Raw genomic sequence first — 27,343 nt, 5'->3', positions numbered from 1 at the left:
AATATCTCAAAAACAATTGTGCAATCGCACTTTTTTACTATTTTTCTGCATTTGGAATTTCTTTGCCATTTTTCAGTACACTATATGGTAAAACTCATAATTTGATTTAAAAGTACAACTCATTCCGCAAAAAAACGAGCCTTCACATGCCTAAATTTATGGAAAAACAAAAACGTTACAGCTCTCAGAAGAACGGTGGCGAGAAAAAAAACGAAAAGCGCAAAATCAGTCGGTCTTGAAGGGTTAATGCAACTCAATGGGGAACTCCAGCATTTTTCTTCAAAATTTCCCACAAAAATGCTCGGGTTCCCCATTGACTTGCATTAGGTTTGTTATTCGTGACAAATACTGGAAGAGTGCTAGGTGTTCGGCATAAATAATCTGAACCCGAATATCTTACTATTCGCCATCACTAGCTGTTATTATAAACTGGAAATATCTTGGAGCAAGGATCAACATCTTAGCTATGAAGAGGTAGGACATACAGGCTCACAAAAACATGACCACTGGCTGTTACTAGGCTAGGGACAAAAGGCGCAAAAATGGAAGAGTTAAGCATTAATTTTGCCAAACACTCAATCATTCATACATACCTGTAACAGTGGACGCTGGACACCCAAAATTTTCATAGTGTCAGCATTAGCCAAAAGCTTCAAAGGATCTGACACCTTGGTGACTCCTTCAATTTCCTTGTTGATCTCTGCTAACACTTGATTTAGGAAGATGTTTTTAATGTACATAGTAAGAAACTCTCGCAGGGGACATTGTTTTGTTGGTCCAAAACCAATGGCATGCTCAATCTCTTGAATAAACCTGTAAACATAAAGGCAAATGGGTCATTAGAACTAATATAATAATAATAATAATAATAATAATAATAATAATAATAATAATAATAATAACCTGATGTAAAAGGCTCAACAGAATAAACAAATGTCTACTGTGGTCTTTTTATATATTTATGCACACTTTATAGACAAAAGTAAGACCTCTTAATCCTTGCATTCTGGTTTTTCATTTCAATTGCCAAAACTGTATAAAATACACATAGTCATGCAGTTTACCTCTACAAACATTTGTGAAACACTAATGCGAGCATAACACTAACAGAATGCCACCATTGCAGCAAGTCAGTGTGTGAAGTTTCTTCCATACTAAACATTCCTAAATTGGAAGTGTTTAAGAACCACGGCAAGTCAGGCAAGAAGTGGCCCACCACGCTAAGTTACAGTGAAGTTGCTCAGTGATGGGGTTCATAGAACATAAAAACTGAAAGATTTCTTGACTCCGAGATCCAGACTATAAGAACCACTGGTATTAAATTATCTATCTAGTAATCTGATAGAGGAGTCTGGATTTACCAAATGCCAGAAGAAAGTTAACATCCTGACTACATTGTGCCAACTGTAAAGCTGCTGGAAGAGACAAAATGCCATGGCATTATTTTCAGAGGTTGGCCTAGGCATCTTTGTTAAAGAGAAGGCAAATTTTAGTGCTTCAGCATCAGACGACTTTTTTCACAACTGTATGCTTCCAACTTCGTGAGAACAGTATGGGGAAAAGGCCCTTTTCAGTTCCTGTCTGAATTTGCCCAATGCACAAAGCACTCCATAAAGGCATAGTTGGGTGGAGCTTGGTGTGGGACGAAGTTGAATGGCTGCAAAGGGCCCTGACCTCAACCCATTGAACACCTTTCGAATTAATAGCCAGGCTCTCTCGTTCAACATCTGCGTCTGATCTCACAAAATCTTATAAAAAAAAAAAAATCTTCCCATAATAGTGGAATATTTATTTTGTTAGCCGCAAAAAGGGAACCAACTCTATATTAATACATATGAATTCAAAACAATTTGACATATACAGTGCTAGCCAAAAGTATTGGCACCCCTGCAGTTCTGTCAGAGAATTCTCAGTTTCTTCCTGAAAATGATTGCAATCACAACTTCTTTGGTATCATGATCTTCATTTAATTTGTCTTCAATGAAGAAAAAAAAAAAAATTGTCATAAAGCCAAATTGGATATAATTCCACACCAAACACAAAAAAGGGGGTAGACAAAAGTATTGGCACTGTTTGAAAAATCATGTGATGCTTCTCTAATTTGTGTAATTAACAGCCCCTGTAAGTTACCTGTGGCACCTAACAGGTGTTGGCAATAACTAAATCACACTTGCAGCCAGTTGACATGATTAAGATTGACTCAACCTCTGTCCTGTGTCCTTGTGTGTACCACAATGAGCATGGAGAAAAGAAAGAAGACCAAAGAACTGTCTGAGGACTTGAGAATCCAAATTGTGAGGAAGCATGAGAAATCTGAAGGCTACAAGTCCATCTCCAAAGACCTGAAATTTCCTGTGTCTACGGTGCGCAGTGTCATCAAGAAGTTTAAAGCCCATGGCACTGTGGTAACCTCTCTAGATGTGGAAGGAAAAGAAAAATTGACGAGAGATTTCAACGCAAGATTGTGCGTGGATGGTGGATAAAGAACCTCGACTAACATCCACACAAGTTCAAGCTGCCCTGCAGCCCGAGGGTACAACAGTGTCAGCCCGTACTATTCGTTGGCGTCTGAATGAAAAGGGACTGTATGGTAGGATACCCAGGAAGACCCTACTTCTTACCCCAAGACATAAAAAAGCCAGGCTGGAGTTTGTCAAAACTTACCTGAGAAAGCCTAAAACGTTTTGGAAGAATGTTCTCTGGTCAGATGAGACAAAAGTAGAGTTTTTTGGGAAAAGCCATCAACATAGACTTTACAGGAAAAAAAAGAGGCATTCAAAGAAAAGAACATGGTCCCTACAGTCAAACATGGCGGAGGTTCCCTGATGTTTTGGGGTTGCTTTGCTGCCTCTGGCACTGGACTGCTTGACCGTGTGCATGGCACTATGAAGTCTGAAGACGATCAACAAATTTTGCAGCATAATGTAGGGCCCAGTGTGAGAAAGCTGGGTCTTCCTCAGAGGTCATGGGTCTTCCAGCAGGACAATGACCCAAAACACACTTCAAAAAGCACTAGAAAATGGTTTGAGAGAAAGCACTGGAGACTACTAAAATGGCCAGCAATGAGTCCAGACCTGAATCCCATAGAACACCTGTGGAGAGATCTCAAAATGGCAGTTTGGAGAAGGCACCCTTCAAATCTCAGGGACCTGGAGCAGTTTGCCAAAGAAGAATGGTCTAAAATTCCAGCAGAGCATTGTAAGGAACTCATTGATGGTTACCAGAAGCAGTTGTTCGCAGTTCTTTTGGCTAAAGGTTGTGCCACCAAGTATTAAGGGGGCTTTACACGCTACGATATCGTTAATGTTTTATCGTCGGGGTCACGTCATTAGTGACGCTTATCCGGCGTCATTAACGATATTGCAGCGTGTGACACTTTTGTGCGACCTAAAACGATCGCAAAAGCGGGCAAAATTGGGGTCTTCTTAAACCAAAAAATGTTTTACCTCTCATTAGCGATGTTGTTCCTCGATCCTGCGTCAGCACACATCGCTGTGTGTGACACCGCAGGAGCGAGGAACATTTCCTTACCTGCTTCCACCGGCTATGCGGCAGGAAGGAGGTGGGCGGGATGTTTACGTCCCGCTCATTTCCGCCCCTCCGCTTCTATTGGACGCCTGCCATATGACGTTCCTGTGACGCCGCACGACCCGTCCCCTTAGAAAGGAGGCGGATCGCCGACCAGAGCGACGTCGCAGGGCAGGTAAGCCGTGTGACGGGGGTGCGCGATATGCCCGTGTCGCACAAACGATGGGGGTGGGTACGCATGCTAGCGATTACGGCACTGATATTGTAGTGTGTAAAGCCCCCTTTAGGCTAAGGGTGCCAATACTTTTGTCTGACCCATTTTTGGAGTTGTGTGTGAAATGATCAATGATTTCATTTTTGTTTCATTCTCTTTTGTGTTTTTTCATTGCAAGCAAAATAAATGAAGATAATAATACCAAATAATTTGTGATTGCAATCATTTTCAAAAGAAACTGAGTATTATCTGGTAGAATTGCAGGGGTGCCAATACTTTTGGCCAGCACTGTAAGCTCTTGCAGGTTTAATATTTCGATGTCTCAGTACTCTTGTCCATTTACAGTCATGGCCAAAAGTTGCACCTTGAAATTGTTCCAGAAAATGAAGCATTTCTCCCAGAAAATTATTGCAATTAAACATACTGTATGTATGATAAAACGTACATTTCCTTTGGAATATATTGGACGAACACAAAAAAAAAAACCAGAGGAAAAAAAAAAAAAAAGGAAAATTGGACATAATTTCACACAAAACTTTAAATGTTTGCCTAGACAAAATTGTTGGCAACAACGACTTAATATTTGATTGCACATACTTTGGAATAAATATCAGTAATCAACATTTCCTATAACCATCAAAAAGTTTCTTACACCTCTCAACTGGAATTTTGGACCACTCTTGTTTTGATCTCTCATCAAAAAAACAGAGATAAAAAGGCATATTGGACATAATTTCATCCAAACCTCAAAAATGGGCAGGGCAAAATTGTTGGCACCACACACCCTTTGGAATAAGAAACTGCATCCTATAAACGATCAACAAGATTCTTACGTCTCTCAACTGGAATTTTGGACCGCTCTTTTGCAAAATGATCCAGTTTTCTCATATTGGAAAGTTGCCTTCTCGTAACAGCAATTTTAAGATACAGTGCCTTGCGAAAGTATTCGGCCCCTTTGAATTTTTCAACCTTTTACCACATTTCAGACTTCAAACAAATTTTATGGTGAAAAATCAACGACAAGTGGGACACAATTGTGAAGTTGAATGAAATTTATTGCTTATTTTAAACTTTTATAAAAAATAATAAACTGAAAATTGGGGCGTGCAATATTATTCGGCCCCTTTAAGTTAATACTTTGTAGAGCCACCTTTTGCTGCGATTACAGCTGCAAGTCGCTTGGGGTATGTCTATCAGTTTTGCACATCGAGAGACTGAAATTCTTGCCCATTCTTCCTTTGCAAATCGCTTGAGCTGAGTGAGGTTGGATGGAGCCACAGATTCTCGATTGGATTGAGGTCTGGACTTTGACTTGGCCATTCTAACACCTGGATATTTATTTGTGAACCATTCCATTGTAGATTAGGCTTTATGTTTTGGATCATTGTCTTGTTGAAAGACAAATCTCCATACCAGTCTCGGGTCTTTTGCAGACTCCAACTGGTTTTCTTGAAGAATGGTCCTGTATTTGGCTCCATCCATCTTCCCATCAATGTTAACCATCTTCCCTGTCCTTGCTGAAGAAAAGTAGACCCAAACCATGATGCTGCCACCACCATGTTTGACAGTGGGGATGGTGTGTTCAGGGTGATGAGCTGTGTTGCTTTTACGACAAACATATTGTTTAGCATTGTGCCCAAAAAGTTTGATTTTGGTTTTATCTGACCAGAGCACCTTCTTCCACATGTTTGGTGTGTCTCCCAAGTGGCTTGTGGCAAACTTTAAACAACACTTTTTATGGATATCTTTGAGAAATGGCTTTCTTCTTGCCACTCTTCCATAAAGGCCAGATTTATGCAGTGTACGACTGATTGTTTGTCTGATTGTTGTCCTATGGACAGACTCTCCCACCTCAGCTGTAGATCTCTGCAGTACATTCAGAGTGATCATGGGCCTCTTGGCTGCATCTCTGATCAGTCTTCTCTTTGTTTGAGATTAAATTTTTGAGACGCCCAGGTCTTGGTAGATTTGCAGTGGTATGAACACTCCTTCCATTTCAATATGATCACTTGCACAGTGCTTCTTGGCATGTTTAAAGCTGGGTTGGGCTCCAAAAATATTTCCACAACTTTAAACTTCTCCACAACAGTATCACAGACCTGCCTGTTGTGCTCCTTGGTCATCATGATGCTCTCCGTGCTTTAAACAGGACACTGAGACTATCACAGAGCAGGTGCATTTATATAGAGATTTGATTACACACAGGTGGCTTATATTTATCATCAGTCATTTAGGACAACATTGGATCATTCAGAGATCATCAATGAACTTCTGGAGTGAGTTTGCTGCACTGAAAGTAAAAGAGCCGAATAATATTGCACGCACCAATTTTCAGTTTATTCTTTTTTACAAACGTTTAAAATAAGCAGTAAATTTTGTTCTACTTCACAATTGTGTCCCACTTGTTGATTCTTCACCATAACATTAAAATTTTTGATCTAATGTTTGAAGTCTGAAATATGGGAAAAGGTTGAAAAATTCAAGGGGGCCAAAAACTTTTGCAAGGCACTGTATCTCCAGAAGTGTTCAGTGGGATTTAAATTTGGGCATCATTGCTGGTCTTTTCTGAACTCTCAAGCGTTATGTTTCCATCTATATCTGGGGACTTCTTGAAGTATGATTAGGGTAATTGTCCTGCTGGAAGACCCACGACGTAGGACACAAACCCAGCTTTCTAACAGTGGGGACTACACTGCGACCCAAAATCCTTTGGAAATCTTCAGATTTTAGGATGCCTTGCATACAATCAAGGCACCTAGTGCCGGAGGCAGCAAAATAACCCCCAAATATCTTTGAGCCTTCACCATATTTGACTGTAGGTATTGTATACTTTTTTTTTTTGTAGGCCTCATTCCACTTTCAGAAAAAAGCAAAATGATGTGTTTTACTAAAAAAAACTTTATCTTTGATTCATTTGTCCACAAGACACTTTCTCATATGGATTTTGGTTTACTCATGTACATTTTGGCAAACTGCAGTCTAGCTTATTGTCTCTGTGTCAGCAATGTGGTCCTCCTGGATCTCCTGCCACATAGCGTTCAATTTCATTCAAATGTTAACAGATAGTTTGCACTGACATTGATGCACCCTGAGCCTGCAGAACAGCTTTAATTCTTTGGAACTTGATTGGAGCTTCCTATCCACCATTCGGATTATCCTGCGTTGCAACCTTTCATTAATTTTTTTCTGCTGTCCATGTCCAGGGATAATAGCTACAGTGCCATGAGATTTTAGCTTCTTGCGTACTGTGAACAAAGGAACATCAAGATCTCTGGAGATGGACTTGTAACCTTGAGATTATTGATATTTTTCATCAATTTTGGTTCTCATGTCCTCAGATAGTTCTCTTCTCCTCTTTCTGTTGGAAAGGTGCTGATTTTGTCCAGACCATTTTTGGAGTTTTGTGTGAAATTATGTCTAATTTGCCTTTTTTCTCTATTCTTTGTGCTGTTCCAATACATACAAAGCAAATATACAATTGTATGACAAAACATGTGTAATTGCAATAATTTTCTGGGAGAAATACTTAATTTTCTGGAACAACTTCAAGGGTGCCAACACTTTTGGCCATTACTATTCTGTTTGAGGTGAAATCCAAGTGGCATATACAGCATTTCATATGGAGTATAATTTATAAATAATTAAAGATAATCACTTAAAATACATCAAATCTATCTGATAATAATTTCCAGTCTTCATGTAACAGTGATAGATGTGTTTATATCCCAAGAGCACTGCATATGTATAGATGCACCTGTACCTAGCGTCCCCAGAAACTGATCCTGGCAGCTGTGGCTTGACTGAGCCTTTCATAAATTTAAGATATGTAAATAAGGGAGTTCTTTTTCAGAAACTTAATATAATTTCAACATTTAAAACATTAAGGTTCCATACTAATCTGAATAGGGATGTCTGCCATGAAGAAGATATACTGTATATTTTTGGAAATGACTTGTGATAATGCAGAATGGCTTATTTTTCATAGTAATCAAATGACTACCGTAGTTTTCGCTTTATAAGACGCACTTTTGTTCCCCAAAATTGTGGGGGAAAGTAGGGGGTGCGTCTTATAATCCTTAATATACGGGAGGGGTGTGTATATATTATATATATATATATACACACACATACATGTATGTATGCATGCATGCATGCATGCATGCATGCATGCATGCATGTATGTATGTATGTATTGTGAGACTGTGACCGGGGTTATCTATGACGGCCGGTATGTCTCGCCCAGGTTGTGCTCACTCCATGATAGAAAGTAAATCCACTATAGAGTTAATGCTGTTTCCCTACAGACTGAAGGAAGGGTTAAATAGAATCAGGAACAAGGGCAGGTGTGCCGGGTGTGAGGGAGTGAACAGAACTCCCTGAGTTTTCTGCTGGAGAGGCACATGTATTGTGTTATGGACTTTTGTTTGAAGATTAAAACCGTGTGCTGTGAACCTATATGCCTGGATCCCGTGTCTTCTGCTGCGCAGCCGACCGTGCTACCTCACATATGGTGGAGAATCGGCGGGCATCACAGCCGGTGAGGTGTAGCATCCATCCCTGGTGACCCAGCTGCGCATGTCCTGGATTCGAGCGGCTATACTACAGCCCAAACCCGGCGACGCCATGGAGGACATACTAAAGCATTTGGCTCAGGCTAATGCACAGCAACAACAGGCTAATGCACAGCAACAACAGACCAATGCACACCTGCTCCAATCCTTGCAAGTGCAGGAAAAAAAATTCCAAGAACAGATGGATCAGGCCAATGCACGTCAGCAGCAAGCCTTGCAATTGCAGGAAAAAAGGCACCAAGAACAGATGGTTCTCCTGGCCAAGTCGATCCGTGCCGGACCGGCAGCAACAACCCCGGGACCGGGTGATGACGGCAGCGTCCGGAAAGCGGTGAGACAAGCGTTGCAAAAGATGACCCCGGGGGACGATGTGGAAGCGTTCCTGGCGGTCTTTGAGCGGGTGGCCGAGCGGGAAAAGCTGCCGACCCCCCAGTGGGCTGAGGTATTGTCACCCTATCTGACGGGGGAACCCCAAAAAGCGTACCTGGACCTCTGTACCGAGGACGCCATTGACTATGTGACCCTAAAAGCCGAAATACTGGCACGGTTGGGGGTGAATACCTATGTACGGGCTCAGCGGGTAAATCAGTGGTTCTATGAGGAAGCCAAACCCGTACGCTCCCAGGCCTATGACTTGTTGCATCTTGTAAAAAAATGGTTGCAGCCTGACACTCTGAGCCCGGCGCAGATGGTGGAAAGGGTAGTAGTGGATCGTTTTGTGCGCACTTTACCCGTCACTGTTCAACGGTGGGTAGGACAGGGTGACCCGAGTACCCTGGACCAGTTAGTGTCCCTGGTAGAGCGGCATGTGGCTACGCAGGACTTGATACGGGACACTGAGACTTTGCGTACCGCCCGTCGGTCCGGCCCCTCCAAGCCTAGGGCCAAGGACCCACCGCCGACAACGGTGCAGGAGTCCCCTACCGTCCCGCCTGAGGCCGCGGCCGCCAATCCTGAGGTCCGGAAGGTTCTGTACCCTAAACGACAACCCGTCAAGGGTGTTTCCGTCCCCATTAGATGTTGGCGGTGCCAGCGGGTGGGACATATGGAAGCCCAGTGTCCACTCACCACGGAGCCCATGGATTGTGGGGTTACCCGGCGGGGTTCAATGTATGCTCAGGTGGTGTGTACCACTGACCTGGTCTCCCCAGAGACGGAGCCCCACTTGTGCCAAATACAGGTGAATGGATGTCCGGTTACAGGATTGTTGGATTCCGGAAGCTTAGTGACCCTTGTGCGATCCACCTTGAGGGCTAAAGTAAAGGCCACAGGACGTACCGTGGGGGTGGTTTGCATACATGGGGACCGCCGAGACTATCCCACGGGGATTGTCACCATCACAGCACCTTGCGGTCAGGTGCAACATGAGGTGGGACTTCTTAACACTCTTCCTTATGACGTGATCCTAGGAAGGGATCTGCCCTATTTTTGGACTTTATGGAAGGGACCCCCTAAGTCTCCTCAGATATTGGTCAGTCCGGGACCTGAGCCCTACAATCCTGAATCCGGGACACCTGCCGTAGGGGTCCCCATGATAGGGACAGAATGTGAACCCGATAGGTCGCCCCTAGAGGTATTGGCAGGAGAGGCTGAGACGGTCGAACCCATCCCGGAGTTGGAGGCGTCCCCGGATACGTTTGGGACAGCCCAACTCCAGGACCCTACATTAATACATGCCCGGAGTCGGGTGACCGTAATTGACGGGGTGGCACAGCTGCCCGGTGCCCAGGTAAGGTACCCCTATTTCGCTCTTAAGCAGGATTTACTCTACCGGGTAGATGAAATACGGCACGTGGGGGTAGAGCAGTTGGTGGTGCCCCAGCCGCATCGTCGGCGGGTCCTTGACTTGGCTCATAAACACCTGATGAGTGGCCACCTGGGGGTCAAGAAAACGCAGGAGCGAATATTGCAAAGGTTCTATTGGCCCGGAGTCTTTGGGGAGGTAAAACGGTTCTGCGAAACCTGCCCGGAGTGTCAGCTTACCGCACCCCTGACCCATTTTCGCAGTCCGTTGGTACCGTTACCCATTATAGAAGTCCCTTTTGAACGGATAGGGATGGATCTGGTGGGGCCCCTCGTAAAGTCCGCTCGAGGGCACCAACACATCCTAGTGATCGTTGACTATGCCACCCGGTATCCCGAGGCGATACCTCTCAGACATACTGCAGCAAAGCTTATAGCTCGGGAGTTGTTTGCTGTGTTCTGCCGGGTGAGGTTGCCCAAGGAGATCCTTACGGATCAGGGGACCCCATTCATGTCTAAAGTGACCAAAGAGCTATGCCGGCTACTCCAGATCAAGCAGTTGCGTACGTCTGTGTACCATCCTCAAACGGACGGTTTAGTGGAGCGTTTCAATAAAACCCTGAAAACCATGCTAAAAAGGGTGATTTCAAAAGACGGGAAAGACTGGGATATGATGCTTCCCTATTTGATGTTTGCCATCCGTGAGGTGCCACAGGCATCCACGGGGTTTTCGCCTTTTGAGTTGTTATACGGGCGACATCCCCGGGGATTGTTGGACCTGGCAAAGGAAACATGGGAGCAAGAGCCCACCCCCCATAAAAGTGTGATTGAACACATTTTGGGTATGCAGAACCGCATAAGCGCGGTCATGCCAATTGTGAAGGAGCATTTACAGGAGGCTCAGGCCGCGCAAAGCGGCCGCTACAATAGACAAGCCACCGTGCGGACCTTTAAACCCGGGGATCGGGTGTTGGTATTAATCCCCACGGCGGAGAGTAAATTCCTGGCTCAGTGGCAAGGCCCCTACGAGATAAAGGAAAGAGTCGGGGTGGTTAACTATAAAGTATTGCAGCCCGGTAGGCGGAAACCTGAACAAATATACCATGTCAACCTATTAAAACCCTGGCAGGAACGGGAAAGCCTGATGGCTGTTTTTTCCCTATCTCCCTCCTCTTCGGGTCCTTCACCTCCGGCTCCAGCGACCTCCGGAGAGGACGAACCGGAAGTAAGGATTGGAGAAGCCCTCACCAAGACTCAGAGGCGAGAGGCCAGACGGTTGGTTCAGCAGAACCCCGATGTCTTCTCCGAGCTGCCCGGTAGGACCAGTCTGATACGACATGATATTGTCACCGAGCCCCACCTGAAGGTACGCCTGAAGTCATACCGGGTACCGGAGGCTCGATGACAAGCCATATCGGAGGAAGTAAAGACAATGTTACGCCTGGGGGTCATCGAAAAATCCCGGAGTGAATGGGCTAGTCCGATCGTCCTAATACCAAAACCCGATGGCTCCTTAAGGTTCTGCAATGACTTTAGGAGATTGAACGAAATATCCAAGTTCGATCTCTACCCCATGCCCAGAGTGGATGAGCTGATTGATAGGCTGGGACAGGCGCGGTATTTTACCACGCTCGACCTGACCAAGGGGTACTGGCAGGTGCCACTGACGGAGTCCGCCAAGGAGAAAACCGCTTTTGTTACGCCGGAGGGTCTCTTCCACTATGTTGTCTTGCCTTTTGGGTTACATGGCGCTCCAGCCACGTTCCAGAGGTTGATGGACTTAGTGCTGGAACCCCACCAGGCGTATGCATCAGCGTACCTGGATGACATCATTATTTACAGCTCCGATTGGCAGACCCACTTGGAACAGGTACAAGCGGTGGTGGACGCGCTTCGAACAGCCGGACTGACAGCCAATCCCAAGAAATGTGCATTGGGACTCACGGAAGCCCGCTACTTGGGCTACGTGATAGGCCAAGGAGTGATTAAGCCCCAAATTAACAAGGTTGAGGCGATCCAGAAGTGGCCTAGACCCCTGACCACGAAGCAGGTTAGGGCCTTCCTGGGTATCGTGGGGTACTACAGGAGGTTTGTAAAGGATTTTGCGGGACTATCAGCCCCCTTGACGGACCTTCTCAAAGGCAAGAAGTCCGTCATGGTGCGCTGGACTCCGCAGGCCGAGGACTCCTTCCGGGCCCTGAAGGAGGTCCTGTGCGGACAGCCCGTTCTGGTCAACCCTGATTTCCGGAAGGAGTTCATTGTACAGACTGACGCCTCGGAGGTCGGCCTGGGGGCAGTGCTGTCTCAGGTGGTTCAGGGGGAGGAACACCCCGTCACCTTCTTGAGTAGGAAGCTCACCCCTCCCGAGCGGAATTATAGCGTAGTGGAGAAGGAGTGCCTGGCGATCAAGTGGGCCTTGGATTCCCTACGCTATTACCTGCTGGGACGGCAGTTTTGCTTGGTGACGGATCACTCTCCACTGGTCTGGATGAGGTCCGCCAAGGAACGGAATGCCTGGGTTACCCGGTGGTTCCTTTCTCTGCAGAACTTCCGGTTTACGGTTGAACACCGGGCCGGTAGGTTGCAGGGCAACGCCGATGCCTTGTCCCGCGGCCCGTGTTTGATGGCTGGAGTTCAACCCCGCACGCTTGAACTGAGGGGGGGGGTATGTGAGACTCTGACCGGGGTTATCTATGACGGCCGGTATGTCTCGCCCAGGTTGTGCTCACTCCATGATAGAAAGTAAATCCACTATAGGGTTAATGCTGTTTCCCTACAGACTGAAGGAAGGGTTAAATAGAATCAGGAACAAGGGCAGGTGTGCCGGGTGTGAGGGAGTGAACAGAACTCCCTGAGTTTTCTGCTGGAGAGGCACATGTATTGTGTTATGGACTTTTGTTTGAAGATTAAAACCGTGTGCTGTGAACCTATATGCCTGGATCCCGTGTCTTCTGCTGCGCAGCCGACCGTGCTACCTCACAGTATGTATGTATATATATATAAATATATATATATATATATATATATATATATATATATATATATACACATACACACACACACACACACACACACACACACACGCACGCACGCACGCACGCACACACACACACACACACACACACACACACACACACACACAGTCCAGTGGAGGTGCGGGCTGCTCTGGAGCGGTGCTGGGGGCTGCTGGTCGGGGCAGGTGAAGCTGCGGCCGGTAGCGTTTGATCTCCTGCTCCCGCTCATATAATATGCACAGCCGCTGTCCATCAGCGTGGTGTTGAAACTGCATCGCGCTGATGGGCTGGGGAGCTGCACATATTATATCTGCCTGTGCTTACCTTTGATCGCACATGCCCCCCTGTGTTAGATATGGCCCCCATGCTGCTGCCCATAGTAAAATAATAAACTCTTTACTCACCTCCTCCTGCGTGTCTTCCCCGGTCTCCCTCCTGCCGCTGTGATCAGGCACACAGAGATATCTCTCTGCTGTCCCGATCACATGACCGGCACTAGAACCAGGAAGTAGGAAGTGCAGGAGACAGGAGGAGCTCAACCCCGAGGAGGGAGACACGAGACAGGACAGTGCTGCAGAAGGTAAGGAAAGAGTTTATTTTACTAAAAGCAGCAACATGGGAGCGATATGTAACAGAGGGTGATGTGTGCCAGCCACAGGGGGCAATGTGCAGCAAAAGGGGGCCTGTATGCCAGCTACAGGGGGCCGTGTGCAGCATTAGTGGGTCGTGTGCCAGCCACAGTGGGCCTGTGTGCCAGCCAGAGTGGGCCTGTGTGCCAGCCACAGGGGCCGTGTGCCAGCCATAGAGGATGTGTGCCAGCCATAGGGGAAATGTGGCATCACTGGGGGACGTCTTCAATATAAGGTGGCCAAATCCAGATTAAGGGGGCTAATTTTAGGATGAGGGGGCTATGAGGGACATATACCCTATATTATTTGTTAGACGGACACTGGCATTATAAGACGGACCCCATTTATTAAAAAATTCTCTTGTCCTTCACCAAATTTGGGGGTGCGTCTTATAATCAGGTGCGTCTTATAAAACGAAAAATACGGTAATTATGATCAGGAAAATATCAAGGGATTCTGGCACCATTTGTTTTCCCATGTAGCTGAGGCTGCTGTGGAATGAAAAAATTACTTGTCTTGCAAGTGCCCTAATTCAGTGCAATCCTTAAACTGCTTTGCTCATTAAATAAAAGGAGTTTTAAAGAGGACCAACCACCAGGATTTTCATATATAAACTAAAACCAGTGCTATACTGGTGCAATCATGCTGGTTCTACACATACCTTTAGTTGTGAGACAGCTGTATAGTTTCTGAAATATGTGGAAGTTTGTGAAATGAACTGTTATATGGCGAGAGGTGCAACGTAATATCTAATAGGTGGGTCGGGTTTTGATAGTTATTCCCGCCTCTGTCTGCATGCCTGTCCTTCTTTCCTCCTCTCCTTCCTCCTCCTGTAATAACAGAGACATGGAAAGGAAGGCCAGGAAGACAGAAAGGGCCGGGATTAACTAGCAAAACCTGACCCAAACATTAGATATTACGTTGCTTCTCTCATCAATTAACAGTGCATTTGACAAACTATACTTGCCTATATTTCAGAAAGTAGACGTCCAATCTCAGCATGATAGCGCCAGTATAACACTGACTTTATTTTATATATGAAAAAATGGAAGGGATTGTCCAGGCTGGTAATAAAATTCTGCAATCACTGTATGTCACTTAGACTTGAATCCATACAGTGCTCGGACCGCTTGCTTTAAGGATTCTCCGATGCTGGCAGAGAGAGCAGGTCATCAAGTGACCAGCATTATGTGTCATGCATACTTATAGCCACATTCTGACTAGATATGGCTGCCTTGCTCAATACAAGTGAATTATTGCATATGGCATACTTGCGGTCACATGATCACCCGCTCTTGCTTTGCTACTGGCACTGGAGAATCCTGCCAGCGAGTGGTTAGTGTTGTGTGCGGTGGGAGTTCAAAAGTCTTGCGTCACGAAACTGGACAACCCTTTTAAATAATGTGCTAAGGAACATATAAACACCGTGTCTTCAAATTGGGATTCTGGTCTGGCATAAAATCCTAAGTCATATGCAAAGGATTGTTAAAAATCCACTTCTGACTTTTAGGATCGCTACTTCCAATACGTGGCGCTGCGCTAGAGTTTTTCTCCTTTCCTGGAGAGACAATTTGATTATTTCTAAGGAACATAATGAGTTAAAATATTAAAATAGCCACTACCCAACTATTTAACTCCCTGTCAGTGTACTAAAAACGGCAAGTAATCCGCACAAGACTATCAATATAGTTATGTCAAGGCCAAATACCAGAAGTATAAAATATTTAAAGCATGACATTCAAAAATATACAAAACTACAGTGCAAATGTGCTAAAAACACACGTAGAAAAAAAAAAACCTCAAAAACGCAATGATAAAAAGACGAAAGCAGCCTAATTCACCTAGTGGATGCAGATATTCAGTAATATCAAAAACTCATTAAATACTCATGGAGGGAATGTAGCCTAAAGCTTTACCACATTTAAAACAATAAGTAGTAAAAGAAAAAAAAAAAAAAAGAACATAACATATAAGCCCTACCTGTCACAACAAAAAAGGGGTAAATCTAGCATAATGAATACTTCTAAATCTTTCCTGTCGTAGCGGCGTGATTCAGAGGGTTCTATATGGAGGTTCTGACACTAATGGAGGATTTGGGAGATTTAGGGGTTTTTATGTTTGTAAAATCATCAGTAGGAATGTATAAGAACAGTTAAACAGATGACGTATGATTATTGTATACATTTCTAGGCGGTTATGAGATAGCTGGGAGGTGGTTTTCTGAGTATTTAGGATGAATTATACGTTCGATGCTTGTTGGCCCATGCTGCGTTGCGGCTGGTAATAGCTTTCCTCAAGTGAAAGCCCCACTGTTTGTGCATGAATGCAGAAATCCACAGCAGACACACAGCTTCTTGTCTTGCTACCTCAGCGCTCTGGTTCTCAGCAGCTGCCTTTATTATCCCCATTTACAAGTTATATCTCCCTATGGTCTTTTCTGGCATTAAAGCGAAAAGGTTTCGCAGCGCCACATACAGAATTAGGTCTGTGACAAGACGCTCTAGAATCTATTTCAGAGATGCCATAACAGACGTACAAAAATGGTTTTACGGGCTTTTATTCTTTACAGGTCTTAACGTAGTAATACAGCACAGAAACAAAAAGAGTGGAAGAGAGAGAGAAAAAACTAGAGCAAAAAGAAAAATGTGAGAACAGGTGGCACACTACTGATGTGGCCAGTGATGGGATGCCACTTGTCATGTGTGGATTATTGCTGCGGCAACTTAAAAACATAATTGCTGGCCATTCAGTAGAGAATTTAAAAACTCAGGAAGTATTATTTTAAGCCATATGCTATTTTTATGAGATTTTCCAAATAGGAGTGGTTAAACATTTTTGTGAAGTTAAAACCAGAAGTTTACATACACTATCTATAAAGACACATACAGTACAGACCAAAAGTTTGGACACACATTCTCATGCAAAGAATTTTCTTTATTTTCAGGACTCTGAAAATTGTAGATTCACATTGAAGGCATCACAACTATGAATTAACACATGTGGAATTAAATACTTAAAAAAGTGTGAAACAACTGAAAATATGTCTTATATTCTAAGTTATTTAAAGTAGCCACCTTTTGCTTTCGTTACGACTTTGCACACTCCTGGCATTCTCTTGATGAGCTTCAAGAGGTAGTCACCGGAAATGGTTTTCCAACAGTCTTGAAGGAGTTCCCAGAGATGCTTAGCACTTGTTGGCCCTTTTGCCTTCACTCTGCGGTCCAGCTCACCCCAAACCATCTCGATTGGGTTCAGGTCTGGTGACTGTGGAGACCAGGTTATCTGGCGTAGCACCCCATCACTCTCCTTCTTAGTCAAATAAACCTTACACAGCCTGGAGGTGTGTTTGGGGTCATTGTCCTGTTGAAAAATTAACCCCTTCAGCCCCGGGGCACTTTCCATTTTTGCGTTTTTGTTTTTTGCTCCCCTTCTTCCGAGAGTCGTAACTTTTTTATTTTTCCGTCAATCTTGCCATATGAGGGCTTGTTTTTTGCGGGACAAGTTGTACTTTTAAATGAAACCATAAGTTTTACCATATGGTGTACTGGAAAGCAGCAAAAAAATTCCAAGTGTGGAAAAATTGCAAAAAAAGTGTGATGGCACAATAGTTTTTGGGATGTTTTATTCACGGTGTTCACTATATGGTAAAACTGATGTGTAGGTATGATGCCTGAGGTCGGTGCGAGTTTGTAGACACCAAACATCTATACATTTACTTGTATCTAAGGGGTTAAAAAAAATTCACAAGTTTGTCCAATAAAAGTGGCGCACGTTTTGCGCCATTTTCCGAAACACGTAGCGTTCTTATTTTTTGGGATCTATGGCTCAGTGACGGCTTATTTTTTGCGGCTGATGTTTCTAATGGTAGCATTTTTGCGCAGATGCTACGTTTTGATCGCCTGTTATTGCATTTTGCGTAAAACTTGCGGCGACCAAAAAATGTAATTTTGGCGTTTGGTAAACGGCGTAGTGGCAAAAAAATTCCAATCAGATTAATTGATTTTATATTTTGATAGATCGGGCATTTCTGAACGCGGCGATACCAAATATGTGTATATTTATTTATTTTTTAACCCTTTAATTTTCAATGGGGGGAAAGGGGGGTGATTTGAACTTTTAGGTTTTTTTTTTTTTTTTTAATTATTTAAAACTTTAACTTTTTTTATTTTATTTTACTAGTCCCCCAAGGGGGCTATAGCGATCAGCAATCCGATTGCTGATCGCTATCTGCTGATCACAGCTATACCGCTGTAAACAGCAGAAATAGTCATTTTCTTTTTTCCTCTGCTCCGTGCCGAGGAAGAATGAAAGGGAAACTTCATAGCAGCAGGCGTCATCACATGACCCTGTGCTACGATGGCAACCACCGAACGTCACGTGATCACTCACGTGACGTCCGGAGGGGGCGGCGGTAAGTAAAAAACATGACCGCACGCATATAGATCTCGCTGCCAGACTTTGGCAGCGAGATCTAAGGGGTTAATGTTCCGGGTGGAATGCGATTCCACTCGGAACATGTAGGCACACATGTCAGCTGTTGAAAACAGCTGATATGTGTGCCGATCCACGCCGCCTACCCGCGGCAGGGGGCGGGGCTTACCGGGACACGATCCATGACGGAAAGATCCGTCCATGGTCGTGAAGGGGTTAATGATGGTCCAACTAAACGCAAACCAGATGGAATAGCACGCCGCTGCAAGAAGCTGTGGTAGGCATGCTGGTTCTGTATCTCTTCAATTTTGAATAAATCCCCAACAGTGTCACCAGCAAAGCACCCCCACACCATCACACCTCCTCCTCCATGCTTCACGGTGGGAACCAGGCATGTAGAGTCCATCCGTTCACCTTTTCTACAAAGACACGGTGGTTGGATCCAAAGATCTCAAATGTGGACTCATCAGACCAAAGCACAGATTTCCACTGGTCTAATGTCCATTCCTTGTGTTCTTTAGCCCAAACAAGTCTCTTCTGCTTGTTGACTGTCCTTAGCAGTGGTTTCCTAGCAGCTATTTTACCATGAAGGCCTGCTGCACAAAGTCTCCTCTTAACAGTTGCTGTAGAGATTAGGTGTGTCTAAACGTTTGGTCTGTACTGTATGCATGTTTTTCTCACTATCTGACATGAAATCATTATAAACCTTTCCTGTTCAATCAGAATAATCAAAATTATTTATATTTGCCTAACGCCAGAATAATGAGAGAGAATGTTTTAAGGAATTTTTATTACTTTCTGCAAAGTCAAATTTTTACATACATTTCATTAGCATTTGTTACCATTGCCCTTAAACTGTATTACTTGGGTCAAACGTTTTGGATACCCTTCCACAAGCTTCTCACAATAGTTGATAGGAATTTGGGCCCATTCCTCCTAACAGACCTGGTGTAACTGAGCCATGTTTGTAGGTCGCCTTGCTCGCACCTGCATTCGCAGCTTTGCCCATAAATTTTCAATAGGATTGAGATCAGGGCTTTGTGATGGCCACTCAAAAACATTAACTTAATTACCCTTAAGCCACTATGTAACAAGTTTGGCATTATGCTTCAGGTCATTGTCCATTTGGAAGACCCATTTCCGCCCAAGCTGTAAGTTCGTGGCTGATGACTTGAGATGTTGCTTCAGTGTTGCTACATAATCTTCTTTCCTTATGATGCCATCTATTTTGTGACGTGCACCAGTCCCTCCTGCAGCAAAACAATCCCACAAAATGATGCGGTCACACTCGTGTTTCACAGTTGGAATGGTGTTCTTGGGCTTCAAAGCTTCTCACTTTTTCCTCCAAATACAATGATGGTCATTATGGCCAAACAGTTGCATTTTAGTTTCGTCAGACCACAGGACATGTTTCCAAAAAACAGGTTTTTGTTCCTGTGTGCATTTGCAAACATTAATCTGGCTTTTTATGTTTGTTTTGGAGTAATGGCTTCTTCCTGGCAGAGTGGCCTTTCAGCCCATGTTGATACAGTACTCTAAAAACAAATGCTACAGCGCTCCACAGTGATTAGCAAGTGTACTGTTGAAACCGGAAAGGATGATCCCTATGCTGCAGGGACAGTAGGTAATAATTCAAAAGGAAACCGCAACTACATCCACAAATAGAGAATTGGTCACATGTTAGATAGATGTGTTAAGGTGTATAATTCTTGGTTAAGGTGTATAATAAAAAGGCTTAACCCTATGTGGGCTGTATAGGTATATTTTTCAAAGGTAGTGTATGTATATATATATATATATATATATATATATATATATACATATATACATATAGATATATATATATACATATATATATATATATATACACACACTAGAAGGTGGCCCGTTTCTACGCATCGGGTATTCTAGAATTTACGTATTGTGTAGTTAATGTATGATTTTTGTTTTATATATATATGTTGTGTGTAGTTACCAAGTGTTTGTGTAGGGGCTGTACATGTTCTGGGTGTTGTCTGGGTATGGCGGGTGGTGAGAGCGGTGTTGTTTGTGTGTTGCGTTGTTTGTGGAGCGCTGTGTGTCTGTAGCGTTGTGTGTGTGTGTGTTGCGCGGTTTGTGTGGGTGTGGGGTGTGTGTGTGTTTTGGGGGGAGGTATGTTTTGTGCAATGTGTGTGTTGTGCGGTATGTGCGTATATTTGTGTGTGCCGCGGTGTTTGTGTGTTGGGTGTTGTGTGTGTGCGACGTTGTCTGTGTGTGTGGGTGTCTGTGTACGGCAATGTTTGTGATTCCCAGTGTGTGTGTGGTGTGTTGTGCAGTGCGTGTGTGGCGGTGTATGTGTGTGTGTGTTTTGGGGGGAGGTGTGCACCCCCCATCGTGCTCCATCCCCCGTGCTGCGCATTCCCGATCGTGCTCCATCCCCCATGCTGCGCACTCCCCATCGTGCTCTATCCCCCATGCTGCGCACTCCCCATCGTGCTCCATCCCCCATGCTGCGCACCCCCCATCGTGCTCCATCCCCCATGCTGCGCACTCCCCATCGTGCTCCATCCCCCATGCTGCGCACTCCCCATCGTGCTCTATCCCCCATGCTGTGCACTCCCCATCGTGCTCCATCCCCCATGCTGCGCACTCCCCATCGTGTTCTATCCCCCATGCTGCGCACCCCCCATTGTGCTCCATCCCCCATGCTGCGCACTCCACATCGTGCTCCATCCCCCATGCTGCGCACCCCCCATCGTGCTCCATCCCCCATGCTGCGCACTCCCAATTGTGCTCCATCCCCCATGCTGCGCACTCCCCATCGTGCTCCATCCCCCATGCTGCGCACTCCCCATCGTGCTCCATCCCCCATGCTGTGCACCCCCATCGTGCTCCACAGTCACACATCAGACAGTATACATGCACACATCTGATCGCATACACTCACACACACACCCCACTTCTCCCTGTGCCCACCGGTGGGCGGTCCCAGCAGCTGTGCTGCACGCCGTGCTCCTCTGCCGACACTCACAGATCCGATCGCATACACTCACACACATACACTCACACATCAGAACACACTCACACACATCCGATCGCATACACTCACACACACACTGACGATATCGCACATACGCGCTCACACAATCACAACATCCGGAGATACCACATGCTTCCGGCCATGTGATCCTCCGGCAGGTCCTGGAAGGTCACTGCACGCACAGGATCGCCGCCGAGAAGCAAGCGATATCACGGGATGTTGTGAGTGTGTGGATGCGATCTGATGTGTGTGTGAGGTGTGTGTGAGAGTGAGTGTGATCTGATGTGTGTGTGTCTGTTCTTGTGTGTGCGTGTTTCGCCACTGTGTGTGTGGATGCGATCTGATGTGTGTGTGAAAGTGAGTGTGATCTGATTGTGTGCGTGTGTGTGTCTGTCTGTTCTTATGTGTGTGTGCGTGTGTGTTCCGCCGCTGTAGGACCTTGATGCGCTCACCTCGGGGCGAGAGGCCATTCCGTGTGGGGGGCGGAGCCTGGGCGAGCGGCCAATCCGTGCGGGGGGGCGGAACCGAGGCGAGCGGCCAATCCGTGCGGGGGGGGGAGGAGCCGAGGCGAGCGGCCAATCCGTGAGGCCGAGCGTCCAATCCAATCCGCTGTTTGTCACCGTAAGGACATGGCCAATCCGTGCGGGGGCGGAGCCGTGGCGAGCGGCCAATCCGTGCGAGGGGGGCGGAGGCGAGGCGAGCGGCCAATCCTAGCGGGTGGGCGGGGCCATGGCGAGCCCAGCGGCCAATCTGCTGTTTGTCACCATAAGGACACAATTTGGAGCAAGACAGACAGCAAGACAGACAGACAGACAGAATAAGGCAATATATATATATATATATATATATATATATATATATATATATCTTTATGAATTAAAGTGCAGACAACTGAAGCTTTTCTAAACTTTTCCAAAAGACTTTTGTAGAATATTTTTAAATAAAAGACTTTAATGAAAAAATTTTTAATGAGTACTTTTCATGATAGAATTTATGAATAAGTTTTTCACATTAAAAAATATTTTAAAAAATGTTTAAGAAGCATTTTCTATAAAAAAAAGTTTTCATCTATATAATTTTCTCATCTATCAATTTCTATTTCTCATCTTTTTTTATTTAGTGACCAATAAAGATTATTTTAAAACCATTTTTTTATTCCACCCCCAACATTTCAGCCTTCTGCACTTTCATTCATAAAGGTATGTCTCTATATATACAGTACATATGCTACCTTTGAAAAATATACCTATACAGAGCCCCACATAGGGTTAAGCCTTTTTATTATACACCTTAACCAAGAAGCCACACATCTAACATGTGACCGATTTCCTATTGGTGGACGTTGTTGCGGTTAACAATTTAAAAACATATCGTGACAGTAGGAGGGCATCCCTGACAAAGAAGATCCGCTGCATCTTCGAAACGTGTTCCGACTTTTTGCCCCTTCAGGCCTCCGTAGTCTGCTTCCTTTGCTGTGATGTCACACGCTCTCTGCACATGTGCTACCAAGTAACCAGGGAAGCCACTGGCCGGGGCTCCTGGATACCTGTGTCAGTCTACAACGCACTCCATTACATCCACGTCCGCTGCTGGTGCAGAGGTTCCCTTGAATTTACCTGGTATCCACGCTCCCCTTCAGTGGCTATACACCTCGTGGAGCAGCAACCAACACATGTACCTTGGGGATCTAAACCAGCACGCACATCGGGAATCCTCCAGCTACATGGCAAGCGCTGACAGTTTCTCAGCCAAGTCCCATTAACCCCTTTTTAACCCTCTAGTTTCCTTTTGCACTATTATTAACTACTGTCCCTGCGGCACAGGGATCATCATTTCCGGTTTCAACAGTACACTTGCTAATCATCACGGAGCACTGTAGCATTTGTTTTTAGATTACCTTTACACTCCTTGATATAATTTCACATGGATTTTATCTTCTACATGCTGCTCCATTTGGTGTTTGTTCACTAGATTGTCGGTTTCACAGACATTAAAGGTTATTTGGTTTCTGAAGCGCAGGTGTGCAATTTAGCTTTCTTCTTGATACAGTACTCGTTTCACTGTGGACAATGACACAATCTTACCAGCTTCCACCAGCGTCTTCACAAGGTATTTTGCTTTTGTTCTTGGGTTCTGTGTACCAGAGATGAATGTGCTTTGGTCAGACATGTGCATATCAATCCGTCTCCTTCCTGAGCTTTATGATGGCTGGACATTCCCATCTTGTTTGTACTTGCGTATAATTGCTCATACAGATGAACGAGGCACCTTCAGGTATCTGGAAATTGCACCGAAGAATAATAAGACTTGTGCAAGTCCACAATTCTCTTCCTGAGATCTTGGCTAATTTCTTTTGACTTTCCCATGACGCTAAACAAAGAAACAGTGTGTTTCAGATGTGCATTAAAATAGATCCACAGGTAAGTCTGTTATTAACTCAGATGTTGGCAATAAACCATCATAAGCTTCCTAAGACATGACATCCTCATATGTGCTGTCCCATATTGTTTAAAGGCATAGTAGTCTTTGTGTATGTAAACGTTTTACTTTGCAGAAAGTAATAAATGCCTTAAAATATTCTCTCTCATTATTCTGGCATTTGGCAAATATAATCCTAATTAAGCTAAAACAGGAAAGGTTTATTCTGATTTCATGTCAGATAGTGAGAAAAAGATGGATATTTTTCTTTTTAGATGGTGTGTGTAACCTTCTGGTTTCAACTGTACGTTTGAGTTTTTCATTGGTTATATTTACAACAAGGAACACAGACAAGGCACAAACTTCAATGAAGAAAATAACTTCGGCACTCAAACATGAATAAAGACACAGGAGATGATAAAGAGTATTTAATTTTTCTTTTATTATGGTGAAAAAATGCAAAAAGGTAAGTCCCATTTATACCAACATTTCAGCTCCCACCTGAGCTTTTGTAATGGTAGTAGGGATCTATCAACAAAAAAAACAAGATATAATTTCACTTATACCGGTAATCATGGTAGACAAAAGGTCTGCCTTATTGGTAGACAGGAAAGAAAAAACTGTTTTTTCCTTTTTACAGAAGAAAATATTTCTGGGTGAATTTCCCCATGTTCATAAATATGTAAAAAATGTTAATGAAATGAGGAGCGAGGAAGAAAAAAATTATTTCTAATGGACATAGACTAGATCATCTGTACCAATGTGTACCAACAGAGTAATCCTGGTTTGACCTCGTGACCCTAGAGTGAATACCGTACTTATTCTTGTAATGGAATGGTTATGTGTCATAGACAAAACTGAGTATATAAGCCAGGATCTGTGCACTGATGGTACCACCCATATATTGGTATAGTATATGAATAAAAGGTAATCATTGGAGTTAATGGTCCTGGGACGCCAGTGTAGGTGAAATACCAGGGGCAGAAGGCGGTACCAAATATACCTAGGGTGAATCCTGTAGTGGTGCTTCACATGGGAACCGTCTTTTTTACTTTAGAGAACCTTTTTAATACCCTGTGTTTGTTTTATGGCAAAAATATGGTGTTAACCAACCATAACTGGAAACATCTAGTAATGTTTAAAATCTCACACATATATGTATGCATACTAATAATGCAGATAATAATGAGAAAGGGGGGGGAAATAGCCTTAGGATCAAACCCATTCAAGTCTGCAACTACAAGAAATAATTGGAGCGCGCAAAAAGCACAGCGTGGCTGGCACAAATCGCTTTCTAGAAGTGGGACCAGAATACTGACTACTAGGAGCAACTCATTAACACGTTTTTTTAACACTTTTTGTTACATGCTATTTATACACAACATAAAAGGTTTTTTTTTTTACTACTATTAATCTATGATTAGCTTATCAAAGAGGTAGAAATACTTAAACCTACACTACATCCATCTAAAATTAAGGTCTGCACTTTGTGGTCTTCATGTCCATGTAAAGCCCTGGTAGAAATTTGGGTGGGCCAAGTGTTATTTAGTTGCTTTCAATTCCCATGAAAGCAACACACACTTCTGGGAGCGTGGACTTCATTATTATCAGATTAGTTATGCTACAGTTGCTTGCGCTTCTGCGGCTTATTTCAATCAGATAATAACGGTATAATAACTGGCTTTGTGTCTGTCAATCCAATTACTTCCTACTTTGTATGTGCCGACATTCTATTAAAACTCACAGACACATGTCAGGCTTTATTATTACCATCCGATTGTATAATTAACTTCTACACTGGGAATGCTTATCAATGAAATCAAAGTTTGCCACCTCCCGGTACAGCGATGAAAATTAAAATAAAAAATAAGGTTTAAAAAAAAAAAAAGATGTAAACAAAGACAAATAGAAGTAATTGCATGCGAAAAGCCACAGTGCTCATTAAAGCTCTTCATTTACGCTGGAAGACTTGACATTTGTAGGTATGAGTAAATATATATTAAAAAGATTGTCCTGTCACCTAATTCAGAAACACCAGCAACAATTACCGTAAACAGCAGGATGGACAGCTAAAACAATCAGCATTTCAACTTATGAATTTTTTTTTTGGCAAAGTGGGGAAAAATAATAGGATTTACTCAAGTTTTGTATTTTTTTTTGTGAAATCGTAGAAAATATATTATTGTCAAAAACCATACTTTTATGGTTGCAAATTTAAAATGGAATAAAATGAACAGGATGTCAGTAACAATTGGTGAAAATAAAAGATTGTAAGAATATAAAAATATTTGTAGTGGTGATGCACAGTGAAGTGCAGGTTCAACTTACGAATGAATTGCAGGTAGATCCAGATATAATCTACATACAGTATACATTATATATATATATATATACCGTATTTTTCGCTTTATAAGACGCACCTGATTATAAGACGCACCTAGGTTTTGGAGGAGGAAAATTAAAAAAAAAAAAAATTGAGCCAAATAGTGTGCTAGAACATTTTAATAAAATTAAAATAACATTATTTTAACAATTTAGACTCAACAGGAGTCAATAGCAGCACTATTATGGGGGACATGTGGGTGACGCACGATTATGGGGGACCTGTGGATGACGCACTGCTATGGGGGACCTGTGGATGACTCACTGCTATGGGGGACCTGTGGATGACGCACTATTATGGGGGACATGTGGATGACTCACTATTATGGGGGACATGTGGATGACGCACTGCTATGGGGGACATGTGGATGACGCACTATTATGGGGGACCTGTGGATGACGCACTATTATGGGGGACATGTGGATGACGCACTGCTATGGGGGACATGTGGATGACGCACTATTATGGGGGACCTGTGGATGACGCACTATTATGGGGGACCTGTGGATGATGCACTGTTATGTGGGATCCGTGGATGACACGGCTATGGGGGACCTGCATGATGCACTTTTATGGGGATCTGGGACTACCACCCCCCTCATCCTTAGGAATACACCCATGTACTGTATACCATACATGGCTGTATTCTGAAAGATGAGGGGGGTTGTAGTTACATTTACACTTTGGCCACTACATTAGTCCCTCCCTGGAGTGTTTACAATAAAGGAATACAGCCCCCATCATCCTTCAGAATACACCGATTGATACAGTATATTCTGAAGGCTGATGATGGGGGTTGTGTTCCCCTTCAGTGTTTTTTGCTCACCTATTAGGACCCTTCGTTCAACTGACAACACTTTGTCAGGCTCAGATCACTGATTGGTGGAGGCAGCTCTGCAGAAGTTGTCTCCACCAATCAGCATCCAGCCCTAGCGAGGAGAGGGAGAATCGTTCTTCTCTCTCTCCTCTTTCTTATGATAGTCTCCGTCTGCTGCGGAGATCTAAAATGGAGCCCGCGCATGCGCAGATCGCGATCTCTATCTGCGCCTGCGTAGCCTCCGACACGATGGACTTCAGGAAAATGGCTACGGAAGGCAGCGCATGCGCAGATGGAGATCTCGCTTCTCTGAGATCTCCATCTGCGCCTGCGTCACCTCCGCCATTTTCCGGAAGTCGCGTTGGAGGCAGCGCAGGCGCAGATAAAGATTTCGGCTATGGCGGCCGCCACCGCAGCGATTGCCGGGGGATCCATGGCGGCCGCCACCGCCACCGCAGCCGATTGCCGGGGGATCCATGGCGGCCGCCACCGCAGCCGATTGCCGCGGGATCCATGGCGGCCGCCACCGCAGCGATTGCCGGGGGATCCATGGCGGCCGCCACCGCAGCCGATTGC

At 44.3% G+C, this 27,343-nt stretch overlaps 1 protein-coding gene across 1 annotated transcript in view; it reads right to left on the bottom strand.

The window, feature by feature from the left end:
• EXOC4 (exocyst complex component 4) overlaps window positions 1–27,343 on the bottom strand; it is a 642,084-nt gene that overhangs the window by 228,872 nt on the left and 385,869 nt on the right. The window contains exon 11 of the mRNA XM_075345350.1: window positions 594–813. Within this exon, the coding sequence (XP_075201465.1) occupies window positions 594–813 (220 nt within the window). The remainder of the gene's footprint in view (window positions 1–593; window positions 814–27,343) is intronic.

Source organism: Anomaloglossus baeobatrachus, chromosome 4 (genome assembly GCF_048569485.1).
Source record: "Anomaloglossus baeobatrachus isolate aAnoBae1 chromosome 4, aAnoBae1.hap1, whole genome shotgun sequence".
NCBI lineage: Eukaryota > Metazoa > Chordata > Amphibia > Anura > Aromobatidae > Anomaloglossus > Anomaloglossus baeobatrachus.
The sequence above is the reverse complement of the archived record's forward strand: the minus strand, read 5'-3'. Positions and strand labels throughout refer to the sequence as shown.